Here is a 16,375-nt window from a genome sequence, read left to right as displayed (position 1 = left end):
GAGGGGAGGAGGTGTAGGGGCAGGTGTAGCACTTCCTGCGGTTGCAGGGAAAGGTACCAGGGGTGGTAGGGCTAGTGGGGAGTGTGGAGCGGATGAGGGAGTCGCGGAGAGAGTAGTCCCTCTGGAAGGCAGATTAGTGTGGGGAGGGAAATATATCCTTCATAGTGGGGTCAGCTTGCAGGTAGTATAAGTGGCAGAGAATGATGCGTTGAATACAGAGGTTAGTGGGGTGATACATGAGGACTATTTTGAAAGTCAGGATTTGATATCTTCTGTGAATCCTGTTTGTGTAGCGTTGGGTTCCAGCAATGTTCAGATGAACTGGGATGAGGGAATGTTTACATGTGAAGTCGATTGGTTTGTGAACTAGGGATCAATTATTAATGACACATGTCTCTGCCAAATTTTGCCATGTGATTGGCAGTCAGGTAGCTGAACAATTTATGCTGTGATCAAGACAGTGAGAGGCTGGCTCAGACCAGAGGGAAACCAGCACATCAGCAGCAGCCTAAAACTGTCCCTCAGTTCCCTGCAGTAAAACTCTTTAAACCTAAAGAAAATTAATCTTTTGTTTTCTTCAATAGGTGCTACAAATTGTGATTTTGAATTGGCTGAGTCGTAACTTAGAATGAAACCTGGCTTAATAGACGACACAATTTATTTGTTAGCTAAGGTGGTAGTTTGTCACTGAAACATATCCACACAAAATTGCAGATATTCATTAACAATTGAAGATAATTTAAAAACAAACGGCCAAAGTTTATGTATATACTGAAAGATTTTAGCACAAATATCACAACAAAGTTTTAACCTGTTTCCCAAAATCATACATTACAATCTGGAGATACTGAATCCCTTTATCAACTCTTCAGGGTTTAAATTTAACAGACACTTTCCAGATTCTTTCCGAGGGGCTGTTAAGACAATTTGATGATTCCTTTGGGTCTGCTGAAATGAACTGTTCACAAATCTGAGAGTCTAAACTTTCTCACTTCCAGTAACTTGCAAATTTCTATCCAAACTGTTCTGGCCTGGAGCATACACAAACTAGAGATTTGACTGGACTGACTGGCTGTCTAAGAATTGCACTGAAATCTCCTACTGTGAGGAAATATGATACTTGCTTCTAAACTCAACTCTGGCAGTTTCTGAACTGAAAACTAAACTAAGGCCCTTAGTGTTTTTCCACTACCAGTCATAAACTTGAAGTATAGACATCCTTCCATTGGCACCACAGATGCCCATAGTCATGTGGTTTCTTTGCAGCGTTGAATTTATACCACTACCGCAGGATGACTTGCTGAACAAGCTAAAAGCTTTATAGAACTGATTCACACCAATGAAATAATCATACCACTCATCCCTTCAGGACAACCCAAATTCCAAAACTGATTATATGAGTATCTCTTTCATCACATGTAGGAGAAGCAGAACCTTTTTGCAGAAAATGGATTCCTAACAACCCAAATGGGATTATGACCTGATGATGTTTTTTGTGATATTGGTTGATGAAAATGTTTTTTTAGCTCAAGGAAACAGATTGCAATAATAGCATTGCCCAAATGGCGCAAGTGGCAGAGAGGTATGGATTTTGGAGATGTGGTTGAACTGTGATGAACTCGCGAGGTCATTTTGTATAAGAACCTTTGAAATTATATAACATTCATGCCATTGTTAATCTTTTTCAGCCAATTATTGTGGTGTACAACAACACATCAGAACAACTGGTACCATCACAGCCGTTATATGCGAACACTCCTCCCTAAAATGTGACAGCAATGAAAAATATGTACGCTGAATAGGGAAATGTTTCTTTTTGAAGTTCTGGTTAGCACAAATTATTTCATTTAACTGAGCTTGGTGCAACATTATTAAAATACACTGCATTATGCACAATTATGTTCATTTTGTTCTTGGGCTATACTTGATTTCACGAAAGCCTCATGTCTTGCTTATATTCTTTTTTGGTTTCAAAAGCATGAAGAGTAAACTACTTACAGTGTATGACAGTTTGGATAGGCCATGCAATGTGTGTGGTGGACAGGTGAGAGAAGTGAGCAGGCTTCCGACATTGTAAGAAATTGGTAAACAGATTCTATTGTTCCACCCACCCTGACATTTAATAGCAATTTACTTTTGGTAGACAAATTCAATTCAGTTGTATAACTTGTTGTGATTTCTGGACCATGCCAATGTATTTTATATATAAATACTTGGTTTTCTCTTTGGCTGACAATCATGCAACCTTCCTTTTCTCGGAGATAGCAAGAACTGCAGATACTGGAGGCAGTCAATACAGTGGAGATGATGAATAGTTTGTGTCAGGTTGTAAGTTCCAGAGGCATCTGTGCTCTGTACACTATAATCAACAGCACTTTAAGGTTGCCAACCATTTTAACTACCTCTCGACTCCCTTGGTGACATGTCTATCCTGGGCCTCCTCCAGTTCCCGAATGATGCCACATGTAAACTGGAGAAACAACACCTCATATTCCACCTCTGGAGCTTACAGCCTGATGGCCTCAACATAAAATTCAGCAGTTTCAAAATCTCCTCACCCCTGGCCTCATACCATGTTCATCCTCCCTCTCATCCCTGCCTCATTGACCTGACACAACCTATCTATCTTCTTTCTCATCTATCTGCCCAACCCTTCCAATGACCTATCTCCACCTGCCTCCACCTATCACCATCACACCTACATTCCCCCAGCCTCAACCATTGCCTTCTATTTACTTCCAAGCCCCCTTCCCTCTCCCCAGCCCTGATGAAGTGTGTAAACCCAAAATGTTGACTTTTCTGCTTCTCTGATGCTACCTGACCTGCTGTGTTCCTCCAGCTCCACACTGTATTAACCTTCCATTTCTTATAGACTAGCTCTTCAGAATGGAACACACACTGTTTATTCACTTGCAGACAAACGTCCATTGAAAGTCAGAACCCATAGCACGGTGATAGTCAAATACATCAACAAATAGTAGACTGTTACTCAACCATAAAATGTAAAATATAACAGTATCCAATAACAAATGTCTCCAAAAGCCTGGAGAGGAATGTTGCGTAAATATAGGAATAAGATGTTCAATGGAATAATGTTAATCACAATAATTAATTCAAAAATCGCAATCAAGACACATTAACCAACAGTTAGATTATGCTGATAGATTCGCTCATTTAAAAAAGTTAAAATTGGCAGAGCTAGCCATGAGGAAGAGGTCATAGCATTAGTCAGGGCATTTTACTGTTCTGGACCCAACAAGATTACAGATTGAGCAATATGTAAAGGGATAGGTTTAATAAGTAACTAGCTAAAGTGGCCTGGGAAAGGTGATTAGCAGCAAAGTTGTTTGAGGAACAATGGCTGATTTCTATGAAAATAGTTAATGACTTAAAGCAAAAATATATCCCAATGAGCAATGATTCTAGGAAGTGTACAAACAACCAACAGAGAAAGAAATGGAGGCTAGAGAACTTGGGGAAATAAATATTGATGGTTCAAAAATAGCTCAGATTACAGAAGAGGAAGTGCTGGAGATCTTAGAGAATATAAAGGTGGATGAGCCTCTGGATCCTGATCTAGTGTATCCCAGGACTTTGTCCGAAGTTAGGGAGGAAATTGCAGGGTCCTTTGCAGAAATATTTGTATTATTTATATTTGCAAGTATAGTGCCAAATGACTGGAGAGTGGTTAATGTGTCTTTGTTTAAGAAGGGATGTAAGGAGAAGCCTGGGGACTACAGATCTATGAGTCTGACTTTGGTTAAAATTGTATCAGAGAAAATAGGAGCTGCAGATGCTGGAGAATCCGAGATAACAAGGTGTAGACCTTGAAGGGTCTAAGCCCGAAACGTCAGCTTTTGTGCTCCTAGGATGCTGCTTGGCCTGCTGTGTTCATCCAGCCTCACATTTTATTATCTTGGAATTCTCCAGCATCTGCAGTCCCCATTATCTCTGACACCATCATTCCCTGGTTCCTGCTGTTAAGCCAATTTTGTATCCAACTGGCAAGCTCACCTTGAATGTCATGTGATACCACTTTACCAATTAGTCTATTATGTGGAACCTTGTCAAAGCCTTCACTACAGTTTAAGTAAACAATGTCCGCTCTCTGATGAAGGGTCTAGGCCCGAAACGTCAGCTTTTGTGCCCCTGAGATGCTGCTTGGATTGCTGTGTTCATCCAGCCTCACATTTTATTATCAGGGAAAGATGGTGGATGGATGCTTTTTGGACTCAATGCCTGTTACCAGTGGTGTTCTGCAGGGATCGGTCCAGTCCACTTTTGTTTGTCACTATATATAAATGATTTAGGTGAGAATATAGGACGCATGGTTAATAAGTTTGCAGATGACACCAAAATTGGTGGTATAGTGGACAATGAAGAGGCTATCTAAGATTACAAAGAGCTGTTGATCAATTGGCTCAATGGGCTGAGGAGTGACAGCTGGAGTTTAATTTAGATAAATGCAAGGATTTGCATTTTGGTAAAACAAGCGAGCAGGACTTACACAGTTTGAAGTTGGGCTTTGGGTAGTTTTGTAGAATAGAGAGACCTAGTGGCTCAGGAACATAATTCTTTGAAGTTTGTGTCACATGTAGACAGGGTGTTTAAGAAGACATGTGTGCCTTCATTGCTTGGAGTTTTGAATAGTAGAATTGGGACATTATCTTGCGATTGTACCAGACATTGCTAAGGCCTCTTCTGGAGCCCTGTGTCCAGGTCTGGTCGCCCTGTTATAAGAAGGATATTATTAAACTAGAGAGGGTCAGAAAAGATTTACCAGGATGTTGGCAGGAATGAGAGGTATGAGTTGGATAGGCTGTGGCTATTTCACAGGATCATAGGAGTTTGAAGAGTGACCTTGTGGAGGTTTATAAAATCATGAGGTGAATGGCAGATATATTTTCCCTAGAGTAGGGGATTTCAAGACAATTAGGCATATTTTTAAGGCGAGAGGTGAAATATTTAAAAACAATACGAGGGGCAAAGTATTTCAGACACAGTGGTTCATGTATGGAATGAACTTCAAGAGGGAATTGTGGATGCGACTACAGTTACAACGTTTAAAAGTCTTTTAGATAAGTACAATAATAGGAAATGTTTGGAGGCGTATGGGCTAAGTGCAGGCAGGTAGGACTGATTTAGTTGGAACTATGATCAGTGTTGTTGGACCGAAGTATCTCTTTCTGTGCTATATGACTGTAAGATTCTATAACCATGGGCAACCAGAGAAGTTAAGGTTACCATCAATTTGAAAGAGAAAGTTTACTATGTGACAAAGATCAGTAGTAAACCAAAAGATTGAAAACATTTTAAAAACTAACAAATGACCAAAAATAGATGGAGAACATAGACTTTGAGGGTAAGCTTGCAAGAAATATTGCAAGGACAGCCAAAGCTCTTGAAGTACTTAAAAGGGAAGAGAGAAGACAACTGAACATAGACCACTTTGAGTTTGAACGTGGGGAAATAATAATGGGGAATGAGGAAATGGCAGAGGAGTTGAAAAAAATACTTTGCATCAGTCATCATGTAGAAGATATGAATAACATTCCAAAAACATTAAATAATCAAGGGTCAAAAGGAGGGAGAAAATAAATCCCATTAACTTCAGAGAAAAAAGTACCAGGGAAACTAATGCAGCCAAAAGCCAATTAGCCAATATGTTCCCTGGGCCTAATGGGATGCATCCTATAATATTAGAGATGTTATAATCCCAGCTGATATTATTATTGTACAGGTCAGACCCAGAAAGAAACTCTATGGCCTGGTGGATTGTATTTTGAGTTGTTTTAACAATGTGGATGCTCATTGAAACTTAAGTATGCAAAGCAGGAGATATTGTTTTATCAAGGAAACAAAACTTTATTAAGAAAGTAAATGAATAACATGAAGTGGAAATGTGGTCCTGTGGTAATGAAAGAATCTTATTCAAGTTTTATTCAAATATCATAACTATTGTACACAAACCAGCACACAGACACCCAAACACACGATAAAGTACAAGATGCAACAACACCTAAAAACTAAAATTCTCACAGAAGGATGGCAAATAAACATCTGAACAAATCCTTACATTGAAAAACATTATGCACATTTCAACAGATATTAAACTGAAGACATCAAGACATCATGAACAACAATACAATCATACAAACATGTTAGTAAGAAATACACAAGTTAACTGAACACATTAACCATCGTTTATGCTTGTTAATAAATAGCACACTGTGTCAAACAGGGAAAATAGTTTTGTATGCATGAAATCAATAAAAATAACAGTGTTGATATTGTTTAATCCTGAAAATACCATAACATTCAAGGATGGCAAAATAAATGTTTTGAGTTGAGATGCATAAATTCGCTAATTATTACATTTCGATCTTTAAAAAGACCATATGTTCCAAGAAGAAAACTGCAAAAAAAGGAGTGCTTTGAAAATTAATGCTGATTTTCAATCAACCTGTTTACACATGACATAAAATAAACAAGATTCCTCTTCAAAGCCCAAGATTTTCTGATGTTGCTGTATTATCATACTGTATAATGGATCTATACAAAATTAAAATTTAATTTGTTGTACCTTGCAACAATAAATCTTTCACTCTTCATCTTATGAATTACGCAACCAGAATTTTTGGTACCTTTGATACAATAACAGAAATTTCTGAAGAAATTCGGCAGGTTTGGCAGCATCAATGGAGAGAAAACTGTTAATATTCTGAATAAATATTACTGGACATGAAGCATTAACCTTATTTTCTCTCCACAGAAGCTGCCAGACCTGTTGCGTTACTCCAGCAATTTCTGTTTTTGTTTCAAGTTTCCATCATCTGCCCATTTTACTTATCTTTGGCACCTTTCCTGGGTGACGATGTAGTAGGATGGGTAGACATTCTCTCCATGTCTAAGAAATGCCACTTCTTCAGGCATTCATACTACTGGCATTATGTTAAAAGCCCTGTTAAGCACGTCAGATGCTTCTAGCCAGGAATTGTCCCTCACATTCTGGTTATTTACTATTATTGTTGAAGGCATGGACCAGAGTAAAGAAAAGCTTGCTCCCTGTTCATAGAAAGGAACCTGGAGGAGCAGGTGAATGAGGTCCTGGAGAGAAAGGCAGTCAATTTCTTAGCAGACTGCCCCACAATCTCACACACCAGATCAAACTAGCCAAAACCCAGGTACCAGCCCAGGTCAGTGCTGGCTCCCTGGCAAAGCGGGACACCTAGCAATCCACTTCACACTGCAAGGTAAGAGCTGTTATCTTTGTGCCATCTCACACACACACACAGCCACCATCATCAGCAAGTCCTTCCCATTCACTCTCTGCCATTGCATGTATATCTTCCCAAGGCTCATGAAGTAGATCTTTCACTATTGCATACAACCTGCCCTCTCAAGGGCTCTCACCCACCTCATCCACCCAATTATGATAAAATGGAGGTCAACCCCGCCTCACCCCCAATAGCTAAAACCATCAGAAGATGAACAGGCACAAAGGGAGACATCTCATTAAAGTTAAAGATGACAGCATCTTGTCCTCTTGCCACAGTGTTTGTAAATCCTTCCCCGGGTCTTCCTCCTTCCCTTCAGGTCTATCTGAATAAGACAGTTGCTTGGCAAGACACTGCTATCTGATAAGAACCACTGCCTGACAAGGAAAAGCTGGTAATGCACTCAGTGTCAATCACCCATTTAAACCCTTGTAGCCAATGGACACCGGACCACCATCATGACAGCTGCTGGAAGAGCTGAAGACTAGTGTTATCTGTGCCTGCAGAAACTACAGTTTGACTTTAATCCAAAATTGAAACATGTTGTGAAGTGGCCTTAACACTATGTACATTAATGGAAGTGAATGTAACACAATCTTTAGAAAGTTTTGTCATTTACCATTGCCATTTGTCATTTACACTTTCAATCCGTGGGTCTGTTCCTGTGTCCCGGTATTGACCACATTGTCTCACATGTAATGTGTTAAGAAAGCCATCTTTGTCTCCTTGTTCGACTTGTCCAGCGGAGGTGGTATCAGTGGGTTCATGTAAAGGGCACAGTTATGATTGTTCCCGATGGGAGAAAACCTGCCCACTTAGTTCCTCTTTGAGGCCATTGTGCTCCCAGTTTTCTAGATTTAGGATGTACTGATGACTTCATTGCTTCTGGTTTCCAGGATTTGAGGTACACTGGCCTCCGTGCTTTGTGGAGAAAGTACACTGGCCTCTTCATTATCCACATTGTTTTAGAGCTCAGGAAACTCATCACCCAGCTCTTTAGAACTTTGCTGCCTCTTCTAAAGTTGTTGGACATGTCCTTCCTTGTCTGACGAGCATAAGTCCTTATTGACGATGTCAAAGAGAATGGGCTCTTACCATTGGTCTGGGATGTGTTCTTTTCTGTCTTTAGACTTCTTTCTCAGCTGTCGCTCCCCTGGTTGTTCAACTGCCAGTTCCTCCTCCATTCATCCAGTCTGCTGAGGAGTGGGATACTTCTGGAATGGTGCTAGCATTTAGCAGATTGTCATCTCCTTCTTACGTCTGCTCACTCTTTGAGCCCTTCTTTGACTCATCTTTCCTTGTGGAGAGCTTGGTGGACAGTTACAGGACTGCTTGTTGGTATTTGTATCCAGGCACACATCCTTCCTTATTTTCTGATGCCTGTTTTTGGACAATTCTTGTAGAGGTAGTCCATCTTACCATACAAGTTGCAGGTCTGAGTCTATTTGCAGTTTCAAGCTGGCTGCCACATGGACAGATCTACCAGAAGAGCAATAAAACATATCAAAACAAAAGTAATAAACTGTAGGGCAGGTAACCACTCCCCATATCAACAGTGAAGTTGGAGAGAGGGTGAAGATTTATCCTCTTTTCATCTACTTTTGGGTGGTCTTACTTTGAATTGTTGTTTGCTGGTCCAAATATTGAAGATGTCCTATGCATCAGTGTAGTTCCCAACCTGCTGATGTACCTGGTTAAGAAGCTGAACATCTCCAGGATAGGAAATTGTGGGTTGTAGAATTACACTGTCATCACTCAATACCATTTGGATGGCAGAGTAAACATTGGTTCTACCATGAAGACTTTTAGCTGTGGAAGATTTTTCTTCTCCTCAAAAAACTTGAAGTGCAGTAGATGTCCGCACACTTAAATTCACATGTCTCCAACAGGGTCGTCGTGATGAATAATATGTGCTTGATTGGCGTACCTCCTTGTCAAACCTTCATCATCTGAACAGTGTTATGTAACCCCCTTTTGGGTCAATACTCACTATAGCCTACAACTTACTGATCATGTAGCGTTAGACTTCAGACCAATTGTCCTCTGCAATGCTTTTCCTCCACACAAGTCACACCCTGTCTTACTCTGCCTAATCCCATCAATAAACGCCTTTATTCCTTTCACCCTCATGTACGTGCAAAACTCCCAGTGAATAAACCTTCAACTACACTTTGCAGTGAGCTCCATGTTCTTGTTATTCTTTGATAAACAAAATGATTAATTCCCTGTTATTTATCTGACTGAGCTTAATTTGTAAAGAATAAAAATGAATAATGAATGAGAAGAATACTTATGGTAGTTCCATGGCATTATGTCAGAAGTATTGTTAATGAGTGACTGAATTGTTTGGTTTAGTGTTGCTGTTTTTGTATTGCATAGCTCCGGTGGGAACAGAGTGGAATCAGCAATATGAATCATAGTAATGGCAGAACCAGTTTGTTGTCAGTTTCAGTGCAGTGGGCAGAATTCTAGGCAATAGAGTCAGAGTTTGTGGGTTCAGTTCTTTTGTTTCAGGTATCTATGCTACCACTCCTATGTTGTGATGGAGGTGAACAGCACAGCTGGATTTGTCAGCCTATGAATGAACCCTTAAAGCAGGGCCTTCCCCTCTCCCCAGCCCATGTGCAAGCACCCTACCTTTCCTCACTCTGTCAAACAATTTGGCTAAAACCCATCATCTATAGCCATGATTATATTTCTATTTTGGGGATAACTGGCAGGGTCTGCACTTCAAAGGTATCTACCCAACTGTACATATATTGGGACATGAAAGGCAATGTGGTCATGCAAATCTTTCTATTCTGACTTAAATAACCTTTTGCCAACACAGAGATGTTCAAAATACAAGGGGATGAATTAGTGTGTTTGTTGTGTCTTGGAGAAACCGGCTTCAGTAAAATTCAGTGATAATGGGAACTGCAGATGCTGGAGAATCCAAGATAATAAAGTGTGAAGCTGGATGAACACAGCAGGCCCAGCAGCATCTCGGGAGCACAAAAGCTGACATTTCGGGCCTAGACCATTCAATTTGGTTTAGAAAGATCATCCAAAGGCTAAAATATATCATGACAAACATTATGAAATAATGTTATTTCAATGAGTCTTCCTTCACACGGCATTTCAGAATCACTAACAGTGTTCATCCTTTCGTCACCTGTTGCAGAATAACACAGCCTTTGAAAATGATTGCTCTGAAATCTTGAGGATTGTGTTGACGAGCCTCTGGAATAAACTGAGATGTAACTGTGACCTCAGTTGTCACTTATTAATGTTCTGCTAAGAAGTCAAACTGTACAGTTTGGAGAATGGTATCCTTACCATCTGGTTCAGTGTAGCCATCAAATCAGTTTAACTGTTACTAAAGGTTTGACCTGAACTTCTGTTAACATCTAAAGAACTCATAGGTAAAGATAATAAAATGTGAGGCTGGATGAACACAGCAGGTCAAGCAGCATCTCAGGAGCACAAAAGCTGACGTTTCGGGCCGAGACCCTGATGAAGGGTCTAGGCCCGAAACGTCAGCTTTTGTGCTCCTGAGATGCTGCTTGACCTGCTGTGTTCATCCAGCCTCACATTTTATTATCTTGGAATTCTCCAGCATCTGCAGTTCCCAAATTCTCTGATACTATTTTAAACTCATAGGTAAACACTGGATATTAAATACATGTATCTGGATAAAACTTTAATGAAAAAAATGTATGGAGAAAGTAAAACAGATAGCATCGGCATTCTGGAATGTGTTGCCTGAACGAGTTTTGCAAGCAAATGCAATAATAATTAAATGACTCATTATGACTTCATTACCTGTTTTCAGCTCTCGCGTAAAGTCATTGACTCACATTCTTAGATTGGAAACTGAAATTTGTCATCTGAAAATTTGTTTAGAATTCTTAATGAAATGTTAAATTAATATGAAAAATGCAATTCAACAATACTACTTAAGAAGGTGATGGAAGGGCATTGAATGTAACTTTCAAATGACAGGTTGATACACACTTGTAAAGGAAATAATGGAGGACTGTCAGGAATAATCAGAGAAGCAGGCAAAGTACTTTCAACAGGATAGTGAAGATCAAACTTACTAAAAACAGTCATTCGAAGCTGTTGAATGTAATTCTGTGCTTAACTTTCTGGATTTGTTCTGTGAGCTACATCTTTATCATAGATTTTATTGCAGCACTTCACAAAATCCCAGTGAAATTTAATAGTTTGATAGTTTTATTTTCACTAATTCAGTATTAATCCAATTCACCTCCCAAACTCTGGTAAAATTTATCATCAACAATAGCATAAATGGGTAATAATCACTTGGCTGTCAATGACTGGCCAGTGACATTTAGAAAAATTGGATGTATGAATTGAGCTGCCATTTTAATGTGATCCATTTCTCTCCATCATGTACAACCTGCTTCAATCCACATTGAAGAACTTACAGTCTGTCTGAGAGTGAAAAAAAATCTTCTGATACCTTGTTATTGCTGGTACATCACATCTCGCATCTCTGTGTTGACTTTGGGGCTGAATACCATAGTCACCTCTTAGCTGATAAAGTGTTGGGTAAGATCCATTGCCAGTTATAAATCCTAGCCAACATGCATTTCCATTGAAGACTATTAACCTGTGCCTAAGCGCTGCAGAGCTGTGATATTCTAATTGTTTTCATAACAAGAGAGTGCACAGTCCATTCAAAATCTAAGATACCTGGTTAGTGATTTAAAAAATAATGGTCCTTTCTTAAAAAAAAATTGAGCTTGGCAGATCCGAAATAAATTGAACCATGGCTACTTTTTATCTCAAAGTATATGTAGTTTGACATTATTTCATATGAAGTAAAGTTCTTACAGTCCCATTCTCTCACAAGAGAGAGAGAAATGATGGAAGTTGAACCTAAGGGCCACCACGCCTCAGGTAAGGGAAAAGGCTGAGAGAGAAGGGCCTTCGTGGTAGCTTCAGTCTGGAGAGGAGTTGAACCTATACGGTTTTTGTCTCTCTGCACTAAAAACCAGCTGTCATGCCAACCAAGGTATGTGGCTGAATGATGCTACATTCTTTCTTTAACTAATTCATAGGATATTAGTGCTTTAGGAACAACCAGAATTTGTAACCTTACCTGACTGACAATAGACAATAGACAATTGCTCTTGAGAAGCAGGAAGTTGCCTGCTTTCTAATAGCTAGGTAGTTCCCTAGAGAAGTTATGTGTCAGTTCCATTGTGTGTGTGTATGTGTGTGGAGCACAAGGTGCATCAGTGTAATGGTGGCAAATGTCCACATTTGATGAACAACAATGAACCGAATGGATGCTTACAAGCATTCAGGGGTCATAAAGTCACAATCATGTTATTTTAGAATTTTAATCCAGTTGTACTAAATTAATTAATTTAAATTCCTCAGGTGCAGTGGGAATGAAATTCATGAATGTATTTGACTCGTTAATTTAGTAATATTATCGGTATGCTGGTATTCACATTCTTAATTAATCCTCCTCTGTAAGGTATTTAAGATTTCTAAACAATGGTTACTGACACATCAGTGACTTGTTGCACAATAACATAGCCCAGTAAAATTGTTGCTTTGAAAATTATGGGGTGATTGTTGAACAGTGCAACCATCAAATTCAAGACAAGTCAAACAACAGAAATGTAATAAGAGTTTAAGATTGATGTTGCATTTTTCAAACTTTGGCTATGTCAAGATCTGTTCCAACATGTTTAGAATGGAAACTTCACCTCAGCCTGGTTTTATTTGCTGGGTGAAACACTAAGATAAAATGTAAATTAGAAATTGAAGCATTACTAGAATAGTTATTACTAGTGGATTCAATAGTAACTTTCAAAATGTAATTACCTGCATTTAAAAAAGAAATATTACATGGTAATGGGCTTATCAGGGACTGAGATTTCCTGGTTACCACTTTAAAAGAAACTGCACAGGCCTGGTGTTCAAAACAATCTTCCTTTACTCAAAAAATATGCTTTATTCACAAAATTTATGGAAGTGCATTCCATGACTGCCACTTGTTCTTTTCAGATAGATAGAACCAACCTCAGCCGTTTCAGCTCAACAAAATAGGGGGCAACTGTTCTCCGGTTCATTTCTCCGGGCAATGCTTTGACCAGTGAGAATCGGTCTGCCTGATTTAAGCTTAGCAGTTATCTATCAGCCATCATCTTGCTACTGTATTGTCCATGGCAACTTCTCTATCAATCAGAATCTACTTATCATCCAATCAACAAAATTTTCTTCATACAGTATTAATGAGTGCAAGAAATTCTTTTACAGATTTTTTTTGCAGTACTCAAGCTCAGTCCTGCCAAATGATTATTCCGCATTTGTTTCAACGTCAGTGGATTTAATTCTTACATTGTTGTTATCCAGTTTACTTTGATGTGTTACATTTCCTATTTTGGTTTTCAAATGTCCTTTTCCCCAATTTTATTTGCCTTACTAAAATAAAGTTTGAAAGTTGAACAAATCAATAAAGGCTGCAAGCAGGTTGGAAAAGGAATAGAGAGAATTGTGTGGAGTATAAACACCAGTGCGAACAAGGAAGATTGGATGGCATGTATCTATGCAGTATACTTTGCCAAAAATATGTATCATTTTTGCAACATTATCCATGTCCAACAACTTCCTTGTGTGACAAACAAGTTCTAAATAAAAAGTGGAGACTTAATTCAACGATTGCCGTCAAACAGGGTGGAGACAATGATCAATCATAATATCAGCAGATTAAAAAAAATTACGTTCCCAGGTTTGTTGAAGGACACTGACATCAGAGTGAACTAGCTGCTCTTCACTCAAGTTGTACATCCTACATAAGGTAGGTTTAAAGTAATTTGTAACTCTTCCTGCTCATTGCTGGTATCTTCAACAGAGATGAGTTTGAATCATACTAGATTGCTAGAAATGGGAATTGTACCATTACCAAAAAATAAAACTTAAAAGTGAATAGGAAAAAAGGAAGGTTTGGATACTAGATAAATAGTATTACTTCTAAGCATTGGTGGTTGGGGAAGTGAATGTTGTTGGATGTGGTGCCAGTCAAGTGACTTCCTTGGTACTGGTTGATGTCAAGCTTCTTGACTGTTGTTCGATCTGCACCCATTTATTCTAAATGGGAGTATTCCATCACATTGCTGATTTATGACTTATAAATGGTAAACAGGCTTGGAACTCAGGAGATGAATTACTTATTGCAGCATTCCTAGCCTCTGATTTGCTGTTGGAACTATAGAATTTATATGCCTAGTCTGGTTCAGCTTCAGGTCAATGGTAAGCTTACAGAGCATTGATAGTGGGTGGCTCAGTGATGGTCTACCATCAAATGTGAAGGGAAGATGATTAGATTCTATCCTGTAGGTTATGGTCATTTCTCGGCACTTGTGTGGCATGAATGTTACTTGCCTGGATGATGTCCAGGTCTTGGTGCATTTGTAAATGGGCTGCTTCAGTAACTGTTTTAAAAGGAATGAGCTTTAAGTTGAACACGCTAAACTGGGCTGACTTATTAACCTTATTTACTTATTAACTTATTTACAACCAAGTCAAGGTATATTGCTCACTCTCTTTCCGTGCCTGATGTTGTTATAACATAGTTTGAATGTTTAAAAGGTTATGCTTTTCAATTAAATAACCACATGTAAAACGCTGAAGAAAAAAGTTAGTCAGACTCTTTGACAGAACCAAAATTAAGGAGTTAGTTTTATTGTAAATTCACTCAAAAATGATAAACATGACTGAAAATATAAAACATGTCCTGAATCACACACTAGATATACATGCACCATTATGCAAGAAAACAGGATAGAAGCCAAGAGAAGCTCGAATTGCAAATGAAGTGTGAGAGAATTATATGCTGTGTTGTCAATCTTGAATTTAGAGCAGGTGTTATGTAGCTGTGATAGTGATAATAGGAACTGCAGATGCTGGAGAATCCAAGATAACAAAGTGTGGAGCTGGATGAACACAGCAGGCCAAGCAGCATCTCAGGAGCACAAAAGCTGACATTTCCGGCCTAGACCCTTCATCAGAGGATTATGTAGAGGTGTTATGTAGCTGTTGGTCTTCTAGAAGCAGTTTTTTAAAGTCTAAAGCCTTTAGGCTGATCACTGAGATTTTAAGATTTATAGGCCCTGTTTACATCAAGATGATAAAGTGAACCGGGAAAAACAGTGGGACATTTAAAGAAATGTTTAAATTAGTAGTACTACACAACCCTCAGGGAGACATTTCTACATGTTCAGTCAGGTAAATACAGATCACAGGTTTGTATTTGTTAAGTACAGGTTAAACTTGAAGACGTTTTAAATAGTCACAGAGGAGGCAACAATCCAACAACTGGAAAAAAAAAAGAAAACAAGACAGGAGCACAAAAAATACCAATTTCCTTTTAAAAATTATGAATCAATAATAATGGCAAACAGTGGAAGTCATTACAAATATATTAAGAGAAAGAGGAAAATGCTCAGGATGATGTTAGCCCCTGTTAGTCTGGCATAAGAGATACAGTAAATAAAAGAACATAATTACAGATCTATTAATCAAGTTCTTTCTGTTCATTTTCACCGTTGAGGATAAAATACATGAGAGAGAAACAAAACTATCATAAATCAGTGGGAGGAACTTATAAACAATATTTTAGCAGCAGAGAAAATAGTGGAATTTAAAGCAGATGAATCTTGGTAACTTGGGTCTTTCACACCAGAACATTAAGAAAAACTGAGGCAATTGCAGAGGCATATATCATAAACTTTCGAAACTCCCTCCATTGAAGAGTTGTTGATTAGAAGTTTGATAACTATTATTTAAGGAGATGAGGACTCAGGTAATGAAAGGTCCATTTTTGAATGCATTCATAGAATATTAGCACCCAGCATTTATTACTCATGGAGGGCAGTTAAGATTCAACCATATTACTGTGTGTCTGGAGTCACATGTAAGGATGGCAGTTTCCTTCCCTGTAGGACATTAGTGAACCAGATGAGTTTTACCTTACAACGAATAATGGTTCAACATTTGACTCTTAATTCCAAATTTTTTATTGAATTCAAATTCCACCATCTGCCATGGTAGGATTTGAAGTTGGCTCCCCAAAC

At 38.7% G+C, this 16,375-nt stretch overlaps 1 protein-coding gene across 2 annotated transcripts in view; it reads left to right on the top strand.

Moving 5' to 3' along the window:
• Positions 1 to 1,905, top strand: part of LOC125457601 (membrane-spanning 4-domains subfamily A member 4A-like) — a 30,051-nt gene extending 28,146 nt beyond the window's left edge. For both annotated transcript variants that reach the window (XM_048542044.2, XM_048542043.1), the window contains one exon: positions 1,689 to 1,905. In XM_048542044.2, the coding sequence (XP_048398001.1) occupies positions 1,689 to 1,766 (78 nt within the window). In that variant the 3' untranslated portion in view covers positions 1,767 to 1,905. The remainder of the gene's footprint in view (positions 1 to 1,688) is intronic.
• Positions 1,906 to 16,375: the final 14,470 nt, after the last annotated feature.

This window comes from Stegostoma tigrinum, chromosome 14 (genome assembly GCF_030684315.1).
Source record: "Stegostoma tigrinum isolate sSteTig4 chromosome 14, sSteTig4.hap1, whole genome shotgun sequence".
Taxonomy (NCBI): Eukaryota; Metazoa; Chordata; class Chondrichthyes; order Orectolobiformes; family Stegostomatidae; genus Stegostoma; species Stegostoma tigrinum.
This window is presented reverse-complemented; position numbering and strand designations above follow the sequence as displayed.